At 42.8% G+C, this 17,346-nt stretch overlaps 1 protein-coding gene and 1 long non-coding RNA gene across 2 annotated transcripts; one reads left to right on the forward strand and one right to left on the reverse strand.

Annotated features, from left to right (window-relative positions):
• Window positions 1-7,157: 7,157 nt before the first annotated feature.
• On the reverse strand, window positions 7,158-8,896 carry LOC133342810 (uncharacterized). The gene is made up of 4 exons (XR_009755184.1): window positions 8,809-8,896; window positions 8,421-8,587; window positions 7,911-8,069; window positions 7,158-7,711 (listed from the first exon to the last, which is right to left on the reverse strand). It is a non-coding gene; the product is annotated as an uncharacterized LOC133342810 (long non-coding RNA).
• Window positions 8,897-8,989: 93 nt separating this feature from the next.
• Window positions 8,990-16,380, forward strand: LOC133342811 (nicotinamide N-methyltransferase-like). Its single transcript, XM_061552110.1, has 4 exons — window positions 8,990-9,462; window positions 11,911-12,089; window positions 12,781-12,988; window positions 15,850-16,380. The coding sequence occupies exons 2-4, from the start codon at window positions 11,924-11,926 to the stop codon at window positions 16,274-16,276; spliced, it is 801 nt and encodes a 266-aa protein (XP_061408094.1). The 5' UTR covers window positions 8,990-9,462; window positions 11,911-11,923; the 3' UTR covers window positions 16,277-16,380.
• Window positions 16,381-17,346: the final 966 nt, after the last annotated feature.

Raw genomic sequence — 17,346 nt, forward strand, 5'->3', positions numbered from 1 at the left:
TTGCTTTTCTTGACTTTTTAAAATTCTCTTCTGCTGGTTGGAAGGACGGGGTGCACCGGGCATCTTGTCTCATTAGGTTCCAGCAACTTTGGGGAGGGAGACAGAATGCCACGGGGGACACATAAATGGTCAGGCCACATGATCCAGTTGGTCGTGATAAGAGGAGCTGATTTTTTTTGTAGCCTAAGGCAACTACGGATGTTGCTGTCTGGGTACAAGGTCTATTTTAGTTTGGTCCTTTGTAATTGTATCTGCGTGGATATATTTTCTGACTGAATAAAAACGTAACATTTTGTAATATGTTTATACAATACTTGTCTTGATTTACAACTAAGCTAACTCTCCCTAATTGAGGACACCATCATTGAGTTTATCAATGTTTCATCAATCGTGACATCTTGTAAATAATTGTGTCATCTTTCAATCATTATCAGCCTGACATCGTTAAGTTGTCATTCATTCACGTACATTTTAAAACTCAACCTTTTACGGAAAATGATTGTTCAAAAGAACATTTTGTCTCTTATTGTGCGGATTTCTAATTATACTTCGAGTGGCTGAAGTGGTGACAGTCATGCCTCACAACAAAAGCCGCTTGGGTTTGATTCCTGACTGGGGCGCCGTTCTGTGTGGAGTTTCTATGTTCTCTCTCTGCTCGTCATGGGTTTCCTCCAGGTTCTCCGATGTCCTGCCATAGCTAACACAAATCATCCCAACAGAATGTGTTAGGCTAAACATCCCATTGCTAAAGAATTGCCTGCAATTACTCAAGTGGGATTACACAGCAGCAACCTCGCCCCCACTACTTTGAAAAGTTGGCAGGACCCCCCTGAAAAAAAGTCTTGACAGTGAGGCTTTTATGGGCAAGTAGCATAATAATACAATAAATATCCCACTAAAGAACAATATATATTGATACAGAGTGGAATTATGTAACGTTTAGCTCACCACACACAGCGAAGCTTCCAATCAGTCATCCAGTCACTATTCTTCCTGTGATACAAACTTCTGAATCAATCCGTGGATATTCCTATGATCAGAGGCCTTGGTTTATGAAAGACGCCTTTACATATATAACGTTTGATATATTGATCCGAACATCAATTTTCATATTATCTAAGATTTTGTGCGGTAGCATTGCATTAATGGAAACTTCTTCCGTTCGTCCACGCTTATCCGCTGGTTGACCTGACAAGAGATTAAAATGGACGTGTCCCTAAAGTGCACTGCGTAAATTCATCCCATTCTGCACCCTTTTGCATGGACAAAAGGAGTCAGGAAAGAAGTGGTGGAAAATGTATTTCGTTCTCCAAACGAACCACTCTACTTTGTACAGCTAAGGGTAGAATGTGAAGATATCTGCAGATCAAGGCCGTAATTATAATATATATTGGGGGAAACATATCCCCCCCCCCCAATATTCAAATATGCTCAAAATGTCCCTCCCAATATATTGATATTACAAATATTTAAAACATAATAATTGCTATGCTATGACAGGCAACCACGCACCGCCATCCGAAATGATCATTAGCAACTGTAATCATAACCAAACTTAACAAATTGCCCTTATTACTACTACTACCGGTTCTAGTATTACGGTGTACTGCAGTTCTGCGTGTGGTTAGTCCCAGTGGTGTTGCTGTACCACAGCAGAAGCCGTTGCTCGACTGCTGTGGGAAGGTACAATCAATGTCAAACACTGTGCTGTCTCTCCATTTCATTACTCTCAAATTTATTAAAAAGTGGAAAACTAGAATATAATATGAGTGTTACGTAGGCTATCTCACTGTCGAGTTGAAACAAACGTTTTTGGTGAAAACGGGCCGATTTGCGATTGCTAATCAATCAACCATTTGGAAAGTTACTTGGAAAGTTAATAAGCCACACATTCACCCAGCGACCAACAATGGCGCTCACGGGCGTATTTAACTAACGTTAATGTCTTTACTACGTTATATTTGTCAGAAAGCCCACGTGAAGTCTGAGTAAAGTGTCAATCATTTATGTTGCGCTGCATGTGTACTATTTGTAGTAGCTTTCATTTATTGCATATTCGTATAGTATAGTGTATAGCTGTACTTGCTTATGATAAATAGCATTATTAGTGTTTCTTTGATTAAAGTGCAAGCAGTTGTATTACAGTCAGCTTTCATTCACAGTGAGTGTCATCATGAGCAAGAGGAAGGGTGGAAGATTTTTTTCTGGTGGGGGCACCCCCAGACGCCCTGGAAAATTTGGTCCCCCCCAATGTTGACTCCATGGCTACGGCCTTGCTGCAGATAACAGGATAAATTCAAATAATAGGATCAACCAAAAGTGCCCACAGGCATTGTATCCCCCAACACGTGGAGGATACGATGGAGGTATTGTATCCTCCACACGTTCGCAAATCTGGACTGAAAAACGCTGCCTTTGTAAAAAAGCAATGGCTATTTAAGAGTGTACCACCACCTCATGTTACGCAGTGAATATATATTTCCAAACACACACCTCATGGCACACACCCAAGAGATAACTGCGCAGAGATAAACTAACGTAGTTAGATTGCACTCACGGCTTGTCGTAATGTCGTAAGGATCTGCCGATTGCTATCTCCGTTCGCCTGGTGATAGCACGGAGCCATATAAAGCATGCACGCTCTGTTATCTCAAATGCAGCTGAAGGGGATTCTCGTAATATTTGCATTGCAAACTATACTTAGCAATAGGTTATTCTAATATTAGTATTATCCTCATTATATACGAACTTAAAATATAAAATAGGTTTTGGGCAACTTGTTTAAATTTAGTCATACCTCGCTGAACGTGGGGCTACGTTCCTGGAAAATGCCGTGCTTAGCGAAACAGCGTTCGATAAATAATTATAATAGACCTTATGGGAAAATAGGGTTGCGTTCCTGAGTCTTAAAATGATCACCCCCTTCGTCTTTGTGTAACGAATGCTATATGAATTTCCCCCACTTGGTATCACATAAAATACAGACACATTAAACATGTAACTAGAATAAGGGAAAATATATATTAAGAAAAAAAGTGAAATTGAAATGTTTTACTTACAATAATTGATAATGGTGATGATTATCACCCTATCCCTCTTTGTTTAGTCTCCATTGTATTGCATGTCAGGAATGACCTCCTTCACAGATGGATCACAGATCACAAATTTTGTGTACTGTATTGAATCGGACCTGGATCTTGTGTTTGTTTAAGATTTTGGAAATCTTTTACCCTGGGGTCTACAAACTGAGTTGTACCTGCGGTAGCAGTTACATTGGGGAAACGAAATGCAATGTCTCGGACCGTGTTCGTGAACACAAGGCAGATCTGAAACATGGCAGAACCAATACCTCTGCCGTAGCTGACCATTGTTATAACGCTGTGGGCTCGCATGATATTGTTTCTTCCGAGACCAAGGTACTCTGCAAACCTTCTGGCTACTATCAAAGGTTTGTTCATGAAGCCATCCAGATATATAAACATAGACATAACTTCAACCTAGAAGATGGATACAAATTGAGCAATCATTGGAAGGATGTTATTAACCAGGTAAAGCCTTAACTGGTTGTGGTTTCCATCCTACCTGCCGTTGACGAGTAGATTTTTTCCGAGTTACTTTCCCTCCGTGTCCCACACTCAGCTTCCCACTTCCCCCTCCCCAGCCTCACACCTTCTCCCCCTAGCGCTCACGCAGCCCCCCTTCCCCTGCCCCACACCCCCCCCCCTCTCTCTCTCCCCCCTTGCCTCCCCCTTTCTTACCTATATAACCTCTTTCCACGGCAGCTGTCTCGCCTACTTCAGCATTTTTCTTGCTGTGGTTGTTCCACCTGATGAAGATTGCTTGTGTTGCAATCGAAACGTCGTGATTTGTTTTATTTTATTTCTACCTACGTGACTTTACCGAAATAACCAAAGAGTATGGATTCCTGTAGTCACGAAAGCTTTAAATAAAAATACTCCACATCTAATTCGCGAGCACATCACCAATGCCGAGGTCCATCGGGGAACAAGCATTTCTGGCGGTGACTGAAATTGTCAGGGTCGGGAGATTTCACCTCTTCAGAAACGTTGCCTGGGCGGACGACGCAACTGCTCACAGCAGAGCCCTGTGCACCACCACCACCATCGTCGTCGTCGGCTTACCGCAGCACTGGAGCCGACCTCGAGGCTGATCCCAGTTGATGCGCAGCTACTTAGACCTTGGGCTGTGCTCAGCTTTGTGGCATGCCCACGATCGAGTCGCGTGTGTGGCCTCTCATAGGGGACAGCTCTTCTCCAGCCATGATGATGAATCAATTCACGGACATTCCTATTATCGGGGGGCCTTGGTTTAAGAAAGGCCTTTGATTTATTTGAATGTTTTCTTATTTTCACAGATTTTGTTGTCATAACCTGAGAGTGACTGAAACTACTTTTATTATGCATGGTTATCCCAAAGTTGACCTGATAGAGCTTTACATGGAAGTGGTCTTCCTGTAGTGCACTGTACAATTCCTCCTATTATGCACATTTTCACATGGATAAGAGCAGTAACGAAGACGCAGTGGCAAATTAATTCCGTTATCCACATGTACCGCTCTCCTGTTAGCAAGCACCTATGAAGGCGAGAACGGCACACGAGGGGATGGGTGGCCAACACCACGCCCGGCCGCCTTTGTCTCCCCAGTGGCGATGTTTACACACCGCACCAGGTGCTCATTTGAGGCTGAGTCGACCTAGAGGAGGCCCAGGCACCGGTTTGGATAATCGTCACTGATGGTGCTGGTGTCTCTGAGCAGGAGTCGAACTCGAGTCGGCAGGTTCATGGCACAACACGCGAACCGCTACACTGCCGTTCCCGGCTACACTGGCACACACACAAACTAAAGAGATAAAGATCCCCTGTACAGCCTGAGCAGGTTGTTGGCAAAATTCCTGTTAGGCCATAAGGTGAACTAGGAAAGAGTAGCTAGAAAATGATTTTCGTTCCCACACCTGGGCACTACTTTTTAAATGATTTTTTTCATAGACAAAACCATTATCGACTTTATGTTAAAAGTTCTCCGCAAAATACCCTGCAGTTTTTTGTCACAATCCATAAATGTATATAATTGTGAATTGGAAAAAAGAAAATCGTATGCTGCTGGTTTTGTTTGTAACTTTATTTATATACATTTTAGCAACACAAAATATCTCTCAAACTGACATTTATACATGTACCTAAACACTTGAGACAGGTTTTGGTGCATTATATACTCAAGTGTGAATGTAGACCATGAAATATGGCACATTTGTAGAAAATGCTTCAACTTCACGGATTGGCACTAAGCCAAATTAAACATAAACATAAATTTAGCAAAACTGTGTTATATATCAAAATTTTCAGTAGGTACTGTGTAATCACAGAAAGATACAAATATAAGCACACTTTAGCCCAAGTTGGCTGAAATTACTCGAAATGCTACACTGTCCCCTTATTTTGGAATGCTGCCAATTTTTTTTTACAATTCTACAACAGATTCTTTACAGCTCAAAATCACCTTATATTATAACACAGCGCATATTTACTCATCGGTATCATCCCTATCACTATCAGAGCCATCATCCCATGTAGGTCTTTCTTCTGTTTCCTGTGAAACATTTGCACAATTTTGGCACCGACATAAATCAGTACAAGACAGTCTTGCAGACATACAGGAACATCTTCCAGTCTCACATTTGCTATGCTTGCAACTGCAGTGGACTGCCTGCAACACACTTTCAGGGGCAGGATTTCTAGTCATCCAGGTCACTGTTAACTCACCATCCTCGATGTGCCATCCATTGCCAACGGGTGAAGGGGCACACATTATACCTTTCAGAGAATGTCTCATTATGGCTGCTTGGTAGTTTGCCCTTTTGCAGTGTTGGTACAGGGCGTCACTTGTCGGGGGCATGGATAGTTCTGGAAAAGCTGACGATGCCATACAGAATGCTTTGTATCTTGCATCGTTCACATTTTTGGCAGATGACTGGCCATACAGGTGGCACACATATGTGCAAAGTAGCTCAAAGGTAGACTGGTCTAGGTTAAAACTGCTACCCAGATTTGTAAAAGGCAGTCAGATATTCCTCTTTCTCACAAGCAACAGGAAATGCCTTTCTTTTGCCTTTGCCATAAAAGGCACTTGTAGAGTCACAACCTGAGAAGGTATGGATCCCAATAAGTGCCAAACAGACACTTGTGCCAAGAGCTGACGACACCTTAGCTAAGTCAATGAGCCTTGTTTTGTTGTCAACCCCCGTGAAAAAATACAACCTACATGGTAAATCTGACGGCAGACTTAAAGCAATCACTGCCACATCAGTATCAGGGCTCTTGATGACTACAGTTTGATGTTCCTGTGCAGCATATTGTGCATGTAAAAACACCCTGGTGTCACATTCCTCATGTTCACATGTCAGATCTTCAACAGCACTGAGAGTTTGTAAACCCTTCATTACAGTCACACAGTGACACAGGTCTCCATGTGCTATGTACAAGTTTAAGTCCTTGCCCACAGTGGTAAGATCAGCCTCTCGCCACACAACATAGAGGAGTTCTGCCAGTGCCTCTTTGTTTGTTCCATCTGATTGAAACTTTTTCCATTGTGTTGGTGTCTTCTGATCCCGTCCATAAATTTACACGTTCGTACGCAAAAAACCATGCCATCATCAAGCGCACTGTTGACAGGTGAAGCTGCCAATCCGGATTCTCGTGTTGCTCTCACAAATAGAAGGAGTATCTGTACCATGTCGATGTATGAACACCAGAAGGAAAACGTTGGGTTTTCTGCTCTTCTTCTTTTAACAAAGTCTTCATATTTCGAACACATTTTGTCAAATTTCTCATTTGCACACAAAACATCCATTGTTTTTTCAGGGAATGCACATTTGATCTCATTGATGACATCCAGACACTCATATCTCTCCTCTGGTGGCAGAGAATCTAAGAAGGTGAGAAGTCTGATGCGTTGCAGACTCTCATACAGAAGTTTGTGTGCCCTCATGCTGCGGTTGTAATGATGACCACTGATCACTCCATTGATGGATCCTGGGGCAACAACTTCGGACTCAATGAGTATGTCTTGCAGTCCTGCATCTCCAAACCTTTTTCCTAGAATGCTCAGGTAGGACATGCATGTGTGAAATTCACATAGTCTAATCACTTAGGGGTCTGCCTCCGACCCTTAGATGCAAGATACACAATGTCTTGACAGATAGATATCACTTTTAGGTTCAAATCATCTAGAATATCAACATAATGGGCCAGTGTTGGTTCCTCAGTTGCACCAATAATCCAGGAAATCAGATTGTACAGTTCAATTGGAAGGACAGATTTTGCCTAGCTCACATTTAGGTCATCTGATGTGGGTGGCCACGAGCATTTCATACCGGGAGAGTCACACAGAAGCATCTTTAATATTAATGCCGCACTGTAAAGTGTCCTCGTGTCCTCCGCAGTATTGATGGAGGCCATTGAACTTGGTCTTTGTGGACCAGCTTTTGCACTAGCCCTGTTTTCACAGTCACTTTCGCTAGTTACCTCAGTTGACTCTGTTGTTTCCGTACCTGATGGATGAGGTAGCCTGTCTATCAGCTTATCTGCAGACAATGTCTCAACTAAAACCATCTCACTTATGTTGCGCTTCTTGGGGGAGTGAAACACCAGCTGGGGGAAATCATGGGCCAACCTCCTCTTCAATTTATCCTGCCTGAATCAAAAAGATAGAGTGAAAGATGATCACAATGGTATAAATATATATTCACACTGAATTTGTTTTTAAGTTAAAATACACTGTTAACAGATTCTACACGTTATAAAATATGATTATGATTATGAATTCCATTTTTGTTAGAAAAACAATGTTGCATAAACGTTCTTTCCAAAGACATTTGTGGTATTCAAATTACCTGTAGTTTGAAGCATCAAGATCTTCATGTTTTTTCACCAGATTTAAAAAGATCCTTCTTAGCTGAGTCATTGTCAACACCTCTTGGTTTACAATTATTCTATGGGGGATGATCCTGTCACAGAAGATCTTGTAGCTGGCATCGAAGGTTGGCTCATTTCTGAAAAGAAAACACATTAAAAACAGAAAAGATGTATTACTGTATGTGCCATAACTATTGCACAATGGCTTCAATTTTAAATGTAGTATAAATAGTAGCGAATCGAAACCTGACAAAGTGATTTGAGATTTTTTTTTTATTCTTCAGCAATAAAATTATTTATAGTTTCTTCTACCTTAACAAATCACTAAACATTTTTTCATTTAGAATTACTGGTGCAATAGTTATGCAGTCAAGACTGTGTTTACAGACAAATCGACAATATAGATGGTCAATGCTTTACTTTTCAAATGTGAAAATGTGAGGGAATTATTAATTATTATTTAATAATATAAAATATTAATAACTCACTGTTCTTCTGAGGTCACAGTAACTGATGCACTAGACTTTGTCAAGAATTTGGTGTACTGTCTATAACAGGACTTGTGGTATCGCACCTCCAGAGACACAGTCTTTGTCTCGAATATGCACAAGAATGCTAGTGTCTTCCTTTATCTCAGCAGCTTTCAGCAACTTGCCTGTAAATAAATAAATACGAATTAAACTAATAAAAAACTGTGTTAAGAATTAAACAATATTGAGTGTTCTGGCTGTAGCTGTATGCAAAACAATGCAAATCTGTCTCTGACTGTAAAATAAACATTACATAAATTATGTAATTGTAATTGAAAGTTAGCCATGGTACCCAGCATAAGGGAATAAAAGTTCAAACGTGTGTGTGTGTTTTGTTTTTACCTACCTGCTGACGTTTCTGCCTGTGAAAGATGGTCCTTCTGGCCTTTGCCTCCCACAGTAATGTACTTGTCCGCTTTCATCTTGGACTAACGTTTACCTGTCGTCCCAAAAAAGCGGCCACCTTATTGGTCTAGCGGGAAGCACGTGGCGATTGTTCCGCGAAGCCTCATCACTGATGATCAAAATGTGATTACGCGAGGAAAGAAATATTGCCGACTTTAAACAGTAATAAAAAGTAAACTGCAGGATTACACATGGAGAATTTTTATTTTCACGCCCAAAAACAATAGATCTTTTTATTAGAATGAAAATAATTTAGTGCCCCATATATGGGAACGGGATTAAACGTAAAACGTCTTCACCTTACGGCCTATGTTAGCGAGCACCTCTTAAGGCCTGAACCGCACCCAAGGGAGGCAGCCAGCACCACGCGCGGCCGCTTTGGTCTCCCTGGTGGCGATGTTTTCAAAGCACACACCTCACAGCACTTATCCAAGAGATAACCACGCAGAGATAAAACTGTTGTAGTTAGATTGCACTCACGGCTTCTGCCCTAAGGATCTGCCGATTGCTATCTCAGTGCATCTGGTGATAGCACTGGGCGCTATAAAAGCACGCCCGCTCTGACATCTCACATCCAGCTGAAGAGGAGATTCAGGTAAGAGTGCATTGCACACGATGCTTAGCACAAGGTTCTTCTATGATCATTATAATCCTCATATTCGTATTTTTAATTGGTATACGTTAAAACATATACGAAGAAATGTTCTGTTTACAATCACTCGAGGGATATTTTCTAATGTATTTATGTTTATCTCGAGGAATAATGGGCAATAGATGCTGATGATGAAAAAAAACCTTGTAGATAAAATAAGAATAAAATGTTACCCTGTTTGTCGGTGATCATGAATGTGAGATTATGTATGTGCTATCCAACTGTGCTGCGCTTTTCTGAGATCACCATCAAAATAAGGTCCACGTTGTGTAAAGAGTTCCTTTACTGCACAGAGGGATGCATTATATTTCTGGCCCAGACTACAAAGCCACTCTTGCAGTATAACAAAACAATCACACGTTGCCTTTTACTATATAATACACAAACTATCTGGAGATATTGTTCATACATGTTATGTATAATACTGCTGCTACTGAACATAATCACCTAGACGTTCATCTATTGATATTCAATAATGTACAATCTGTGCAGTTCAGCAGTGATTGCTGCAGTTTTGGATTCCTCTGTTGGTTATATAGAAACACGCGTTTAGAGCATTTGGCTGCTATACATTTCCAGATGAGCTATACAGCTCAGTGTGCCTTACTTGGAAAAATAAAAAGTTTCGTTTAGTGTAAGAATCACTCTCAAAGGACAACAAATGGTGATATTAATTGAATATGCGTGTACGGGCCCTAGAAAACTTGAAGTTTGTATTAATAAAAAAAATATACGTTTATATGTTTCGACTTGAAAAAACTGATAGAAATGCACTAAAACAATATTTATAGAGCTAAATATATCTCGGGATGAAGCGGATGCCTTGTTGAAAACCCTTGTTGTCATCCAACTCCCTGTGGAGGATTTCCTGTGAGCGAGGCCACCCGTTGGTTTTGTTTCCTTGAGTTGAAAGTGCTTTATTTTGATCATCACAAGATAGAACGCTTATATGTTGAGCCAAGGTAAGTCACTTCAAGTGCATCTGACGAACGCGTGTGTTGCAATCGAAACGTCGTAGTTTTTTTACACGGTTGTCGTATCCTCAAATATTGTAACTCAATTTTAACCCACTTCCCAATGTGGTAGCGACTGCAAACTCGGTATACTTGTGTCATACTGATGACAATACGATATTCTATCATTACAATAAAAAAATATGTTTTTTTTATTTTTTTTTAAATATTATGTTTCGGCTTGGGTCTAATTGTCTACGCTTAACTGACGTTGGCTATAATTGCCCACGGCCACTTACGTTATGGCAAGCTTCGGGGCCACTTCCTGGAGTCGTGGAGTTCTGCCATTACGAGTACGGTACATTTCATTTAAGCGTGTTTAAAAAAAGTTTTTTTTAAATATTACTTAGTTTTTATTGTCTTTGAACCTATCTACGTGACTTCACCGCAAGACCCAAAGAGTATGAGAAAGAACACGTTCACGTTCCGATTTAAAACTTTCGTGACTGCAGGGATTCATCTTCTTGGTTCTTTCGGTAAAGTCACGTAGAAGGGGGGAAAAAAACATTATTAAATAAATTATTATGTTATTACGTTTTTATTTGTATTATTTGTGTTATGTTTTATTTATTATTTCCCTTCTACGTGACTTTACCGAAAGAACCAAGAAGAAGTTCACGTTTTTTTTCTCCATCCGAGTGGTGTAGCCTTGCTTGAATTTACCAACAGCCATACTCCAAGCTCAATGCACACGACTGATATTGCATTCATAAGATTATATATTTTGGGGTCATATATAGTATTTTGTATATGAAGGTTTTGCGTGATCCATTCGGCCACTAGAGGCGATTACATTTCCCGCAACATACACATTTTCCCTAAACCAAATAGTGAGCTTGAATGGGGCATATCGTTATTGAATAACCAGAGGGCTGGAGGTGTGAATCATAACCCTACTATGGTATAAAAGGCAGGTCCTACAACAAGTTTTACAGCCATTTGTCAATCCACTGCTGGATTAATACCTCGATATGCTCAGCCATGGTATGGGTTGGGACAGTTGGTAGAGGGGACAGGACTAGTTCTATTGTTATATGTAAGCCATGTCCAGGAATGGAACTCAGGTCAACGAGCTCAGTGTGCGAATCACTGCGCCACTGCTTCACCAACAACCGTTGTATTTGGTTCATTGAACTTAATGCTGCAAATGTATGATTTTGATGATTTCTCTTGGTGTTTGGCTATTACACAGGCAGTTGTCTGTTAATACAGGTGTGACGTGGACATCATGAACATCTCTGCGGAAACCAGCTTTAAGTGGGGTGCGACAAACTAGCCCAACTGCTGGTTCTGATGTTGATAAGGGGCATCGTGGCCCTTTGCAGTGGGCAACAAAAAGGTTGATGATTGCATTCGCAAACTCTGCTGCCGTTGGCAGAGCAAGGAGGATAATGGCTGTACAGGCGAAAGGCAAACCACACCGAGACTACCACTCGCTCTTCTCGGCACGCTCCTACCTCGAGAAGTACTACGAGCCGCTGCGCATTGGCGACAATAGCGGCGTGGAGGAGGTGGCTATGTTCAACATGCAGTGTCTGCACGAGGCCTACATCAAGGGTAATGCCCCACTCTTCTGGAGGTGTCGTTTATTGTGAAAATTCGGTCACAGTTCCTATGATCACTGTTACATTGCTTTTATGGCTTTATTTTGGTGATGTTTGTTTGTTGTAGTACGGAGTTAGACTGATGGCCTTAATCTAAGTTGTCTTGTGGTTGTTGTTGTTTGTCTTGCATCCCACTGGGATTTTTGCACACAGCGTTGGTGTACGGTGCTTTTTTTCTGGAATTTTTGCTGGTTTTTTTCCTGGATTTTCAGTTTGCACATAGTCACATAGTCACTTTAAGATGGTTTTTTGTTCATGTGTTTGTGTTTTGTTTGTTGCGGTTGCACCCGATTCAAGAGCCGAATGGCTCACAGGGCTATACATAATAAATTAACTTGAACTTGAACAACATTTCACCATTAGTCCACGAGACCTGACCAGATATTCTCATTCGTCGGTACCGCCTAAGGTGGCATAACTTTAGCGGACCCAATTTCTTTACATCGCCAATTCGAGTAAGTTCAATGTATGTTGAACTTTTTTTCACACCGCATGTATCCAACCGTGCTAATCGCAGGTGCTTGATAATGCCATGTCACGCGGCTATTACATAATTATCTGCAGCCGGTGTTATTGACGGATGTGTTGCGTTTGTTTGTTATTCATCCTCGTGCCGGGTGTGCGTGCGTGCGCGTGTGGCGCAGGGCCCGTGAAGGGGACCAGGATGCTGGATGTGGGCTGCGGCCCCACCATCTACCAGCTGCTCTTCGCCTGCGACAGCATCTGCGAGATCACCATGGCCGACTTCACGCCCGCCAACCGCCGCGAGGTGGAGCTGTGGCGTGCAGACGACCCCAGCGCCTACAACTGGGACTCCTACATCCGCTACGCCTGCCATCTGCAGGGAACCCAGTGGGTGGCAACACCAGCCGGCATGCACGCCGTGCACGAGCACAGAACTGTGCAGGGACGGCAGCAATGTTAGCTATCGGTCATGGGCTTCGCAACTGGTGTGCTGAAAGTCCCAGGTGTGCCGCGGTATTTCAGAAATTATAGAAAAGAACCCCACTGCTCGCAAGCTAGGGGGCCGTCCATAAATGACGTCACACACCTAGGGCGGGGGGGGGGGTCAGACATTTGTGACGATGGGGGGGGGGGGTTGAGAAATGTGACGTCACATCAAAATGCGCAACTTTAAATAAATATAGACAACACGTTCTACTTAATTAAATAGACTTTGTAATAAATGTTTTCTCCTACAACATCAAAGTGCAGCGCCACATTAAATACGCACTACAATGACAATAGTTTAAAGCGATTTGAAGCATGTGTGTTTTTTTGGGGGGGGGGCAGAGCTTTGTGACGTCATATTTGAGGGGGGGTTTGACTTTTTGTGACGCCGTGTGACGAAGGGGGGGGGGTCCAAAATCGTCCAAAATCGCGTGACGCCATTTATGGACGGCCCCTAGGACAGACGATCTTTCCTCCTTCAGTCGCCCATCCTGTCTCCAAACCCCACCTCGCGACAGAGACAGCCAGCAAGCCGTCACCTTCGGCTCTCTCAGCTCCCATAGCATGTATGTTCAGTTCGGTGGCTGCACTACTAATTATTTTAGAATGAGTTTGTAAGTGAACTCGGGGGTTGACGTGCTCACAAGGATGGACGCGAATACTTCTCCATGGCAGATTAACTTTTATTCTCTAACTCCCAACTCGAAGTCTGTACGTAGGAGAATGCCACGCTCCGCTCTCAGTCCACGTGTCACAGAACATACCGGGCCGGCATCGCTCCTCTCTGATGATGGCTTTTACTGCGCCACCTGTTGGTCATAGTGAACAAACACTTTTATTTATTTTCCCTGTTTCCGAAAAAAATCCTATTTGAGCCTCTCCCCCCTTTGCCAACATTTTAGCGAGTAACTTATAGTTGGAATTTAACAATGAGATTGACCTATAGTTTCCTACCAGTTCTGGTTGGGTGTTAGGCTTGTGCATAACCGAGATTCTAGCTTCGTTCATGGAAGTCGGAAGACCACCTTAGGGAGAAAGCTGCATTGATGTCCTCGAGCAGGTCCGCAGTCATTTGGGTCCCCACCGCCTTTACAGAATTCAACAGCGAAGCCATCTGGGCCCGGGCCTTGCCAGACGAAGATTGTTTTCATTGCATCACTAAATTCTTTTCTTGTATTATTTGTAATGATTGCTGTTCATTTTTTTCTACGTAATTCTGTTTTGTTAGAGTTTACGTATGATTGTTTAATGTATCTACCTTTGCAATATCCTCTGTAATATTCCACTATTTCACGCATCTTTGGGTTTCACGTCTCTGAGAATGAGCTTCATAGCTCATTGCGTTCTCCCAGCTTAAATAAAGCATCTGTCTCCAGAAGAGATATCATAGACGTCATCTACTTATACATAAGTGGGCTTGTCTTGACATATTCTTGGTTCTTTATATTATAAAATAATATAAATATAATACAGTATTACTATTATTTTATTATTTCCCTTCTACGTGACTTTACCGAAAGAACCAAGAATATGAATCCCTGCAGTCACGAAAGCTTTAAATCAAAATTTGTCTTGACATGTTAAAAAGCATTGGTTAGATACTTTACAGGAATGTAGTTCGAATATAGTTAAACATGCATTGCACACATGTGCAATGCCAGGTTAGCGAGGACGAGGTTTGGTGGATGTGATGCAACAAACATGTGGTCCGAATGGCGTTCCTCACCTCTCTCATTCCAGTCGTGTGGCAATGCGTCCGTGCAAATAGCTCGCCTGTTGAAGCCACCATCAGAAAACAATACCTATGTGTATGATTGTATCATGATTATGCTTGCTTGCCCAGGAAGCCTCACAGTGCCGCCCCAATACTTGTTCGTGAGACCACTGCCACGTTTTCACAGTAAGGGGCGATGTTCCTATTTGTAGCCTCAATTGAGTTAATTTTCAGTAAAAATGTTTTCGGCATTGTGATGTTTGGTCATTGCTAGTTACAGGCATACCCCGGTTTACGCCCAGGATGCGTTCCTGAAAAGCAGAACTTAAATCGAAGCATTTTTGGTGGATCTTAGCGTGGTGACAGAGGATGCTCAGTAATTAATTGCGCATATATACTGTACAACATTTGGTATGCAAAGTAAGTATGTATTAGTAATGTATTAAGATATATTACTACGTCTATTCTATTATATGTATTAATAGTTGTTTATCATGTAAAATCGTTTACACTTGGAAACAAAATAGTCGCCATAAAAAAACAGCATGTGGGGGAAACAAATAGTAGAGTAGAGTGCACATGAAAGAGAGTGTGTTTTTATTTGATTTTTATTTTCACCTACGTGACTTTACCAAAAGAACCAAGGAGTAGAGTGTAGCGGCACTAACACTTGAGCGTAAAAAATAAATTGGGGCCGAATGGTTAAGTTCGTTAATATTGAGTGTGTTATGGCGAGGTACACAGCATGTAATATGGGACTTGTTAATCAATAAGTTGAGTACATTGCAGAGAAAGTACGTGACACGGGAGGGCGTAAATCGATGTGTTACTACATTGTATATTCGTTATGGGAGGAAACCGGAGATCCTGGAGGGAACCCATGCAAAACAGGAGTAGAACATACAAACTCCACACCAGAAAGGCGTCCGAGTCGGGAATCAAACCCAGGTGCCTCTTGCTGTGAATCACAAAGGTTACCATTCCGCTACCCTGCCGTCCAATACTAAAGGCCGCTGAACCCATGCTCTCTGCGTTCCCACTTGTGCAGAGGACAGGAGAAGGCGAGGGCAGAGAGGCTGCGGCGTGCGATCAAGCACGTGCTGCCCTGTGACGTCTTGCAGAGCAACATCGTCCACCCCGAGCAGCCGGCGCCGTTCGACGTCGTGCAGTCGTCCTTCTGCCTGGAGTGCGCGTGCGACACGGAGCTCAGCTTCCGTGCGGCGCTCCGCAACGTGGCCGCGCTGCTGGTGCCGGGCGGGTGGTTTGTGCTCATCGGGGCCCTGGGTCAAACGGTCTACTACGTAGCGGAGCAGAGCTTCGCAGCGCTGCCCCTGAGTGAGGATGTGGTGCGCGCTGCCGTGCACGCGGCGGGCTTGCAGGTTGACACGTTCCGCGTGCTCCCGCGACCCCAAAGCCTCGAGGATCACCTCAGTGACCTGAGTGGCTTCTTCTTCCTTCTGGCCAAGAAGGGATAGTCGATGGGGCATCCTGCCGAGAATGTTGCTCCGTTGCTACCGATTTGAAAAATGCATGCACCAGGCCAATGGATTAAAAAATGTGGATGGATTATGAAACTGCAGTCTGAGCTTCGTTTTCGTGTTGCATGATGATGTTTCTTCAAACTGTTTGTGGGGTATTTGTTTAGATAAGTATTGGTTTACAGATTAATTGCTGCGGCAACTGCCATAATTCTGCCGAGAATTGACAACACGTGATTAAATGCTCAACAAACTAAATATCGATTACAAGTGTAATAATTATTGGTGGAATGGTACGGAATAATGCCTTGTATTTGCAAACATTTGATTTGCAAGGCGGGTTATCCACAAAACTCTCACCACAGCACGGATAATTCGCATCCCGCTTCAGTGTCACATACAACGTGGTTGTTAATCACAGACACACTTTCACCAGGAGCACACTGTGGCTCCAGGTATCCTGTGATCTCTGCCTCTGGATTTCTGGCGAAGAAACCTTGTAGCCTTGCAGGAGAATCAGTTTGTTGACAGCCCACTGGCACGTGACAGCCCACTGGCACGTGACATCCGTGCCTCCCAAACTCCGTGCCTCCTCTTGAACCCCACAGCCCAGCTTCCAACGATTTCCCATCTTTTCGATTCTCATGCATTTCAAACCGTTACACGCTGAGTGCACCTGATGATTCTTGATCACGGAACGCGCTGCACCATGTGGGCCACAAGAACTGGAGATTGAGATGCACCGCATGAAACCTTGCCTCCCCATTCAAAGGATTGTCCTGCCGTCGCCTGCTAATTTCACCTGTTAGGAATCCCCGGTGAAACTCATCTGTCCCATTTATTCTTTACACTTCCAAGTATCCATGCCGTGAAATGATGAGTGGAACATCTTACCACCTGCACTCACCTGCAGATAACAGGAATCACCCGGAAGTGGCTGTAAATGATTTATATTTGGCACGAATAAAGAGTGAGCAGAAGTGTCAGATGCGTCATCCGCACAAGCAGCTCCGAACAGAGGCAGCGCGAATTTGTCAGGGCCACTTTGGTTGTCCCCATTGTTTATT

The sequence above is a fragment of the Lethenteron reissneri genome, chromosome 16 (assembly GCF_015708825.2).
Source record: "Lethenteron reissneri isolate LAM-NWPU_2019-01 chromosome 16, ASM1570882v1, whole genome shotgun sequence".
Lineage (NCBI taxonomy): Eukaryota > Metazoa > Chordata > Hyperoartia > Petromyzontiformes > Petromyzontidae > Lethenteron > Lethenteron reissneri.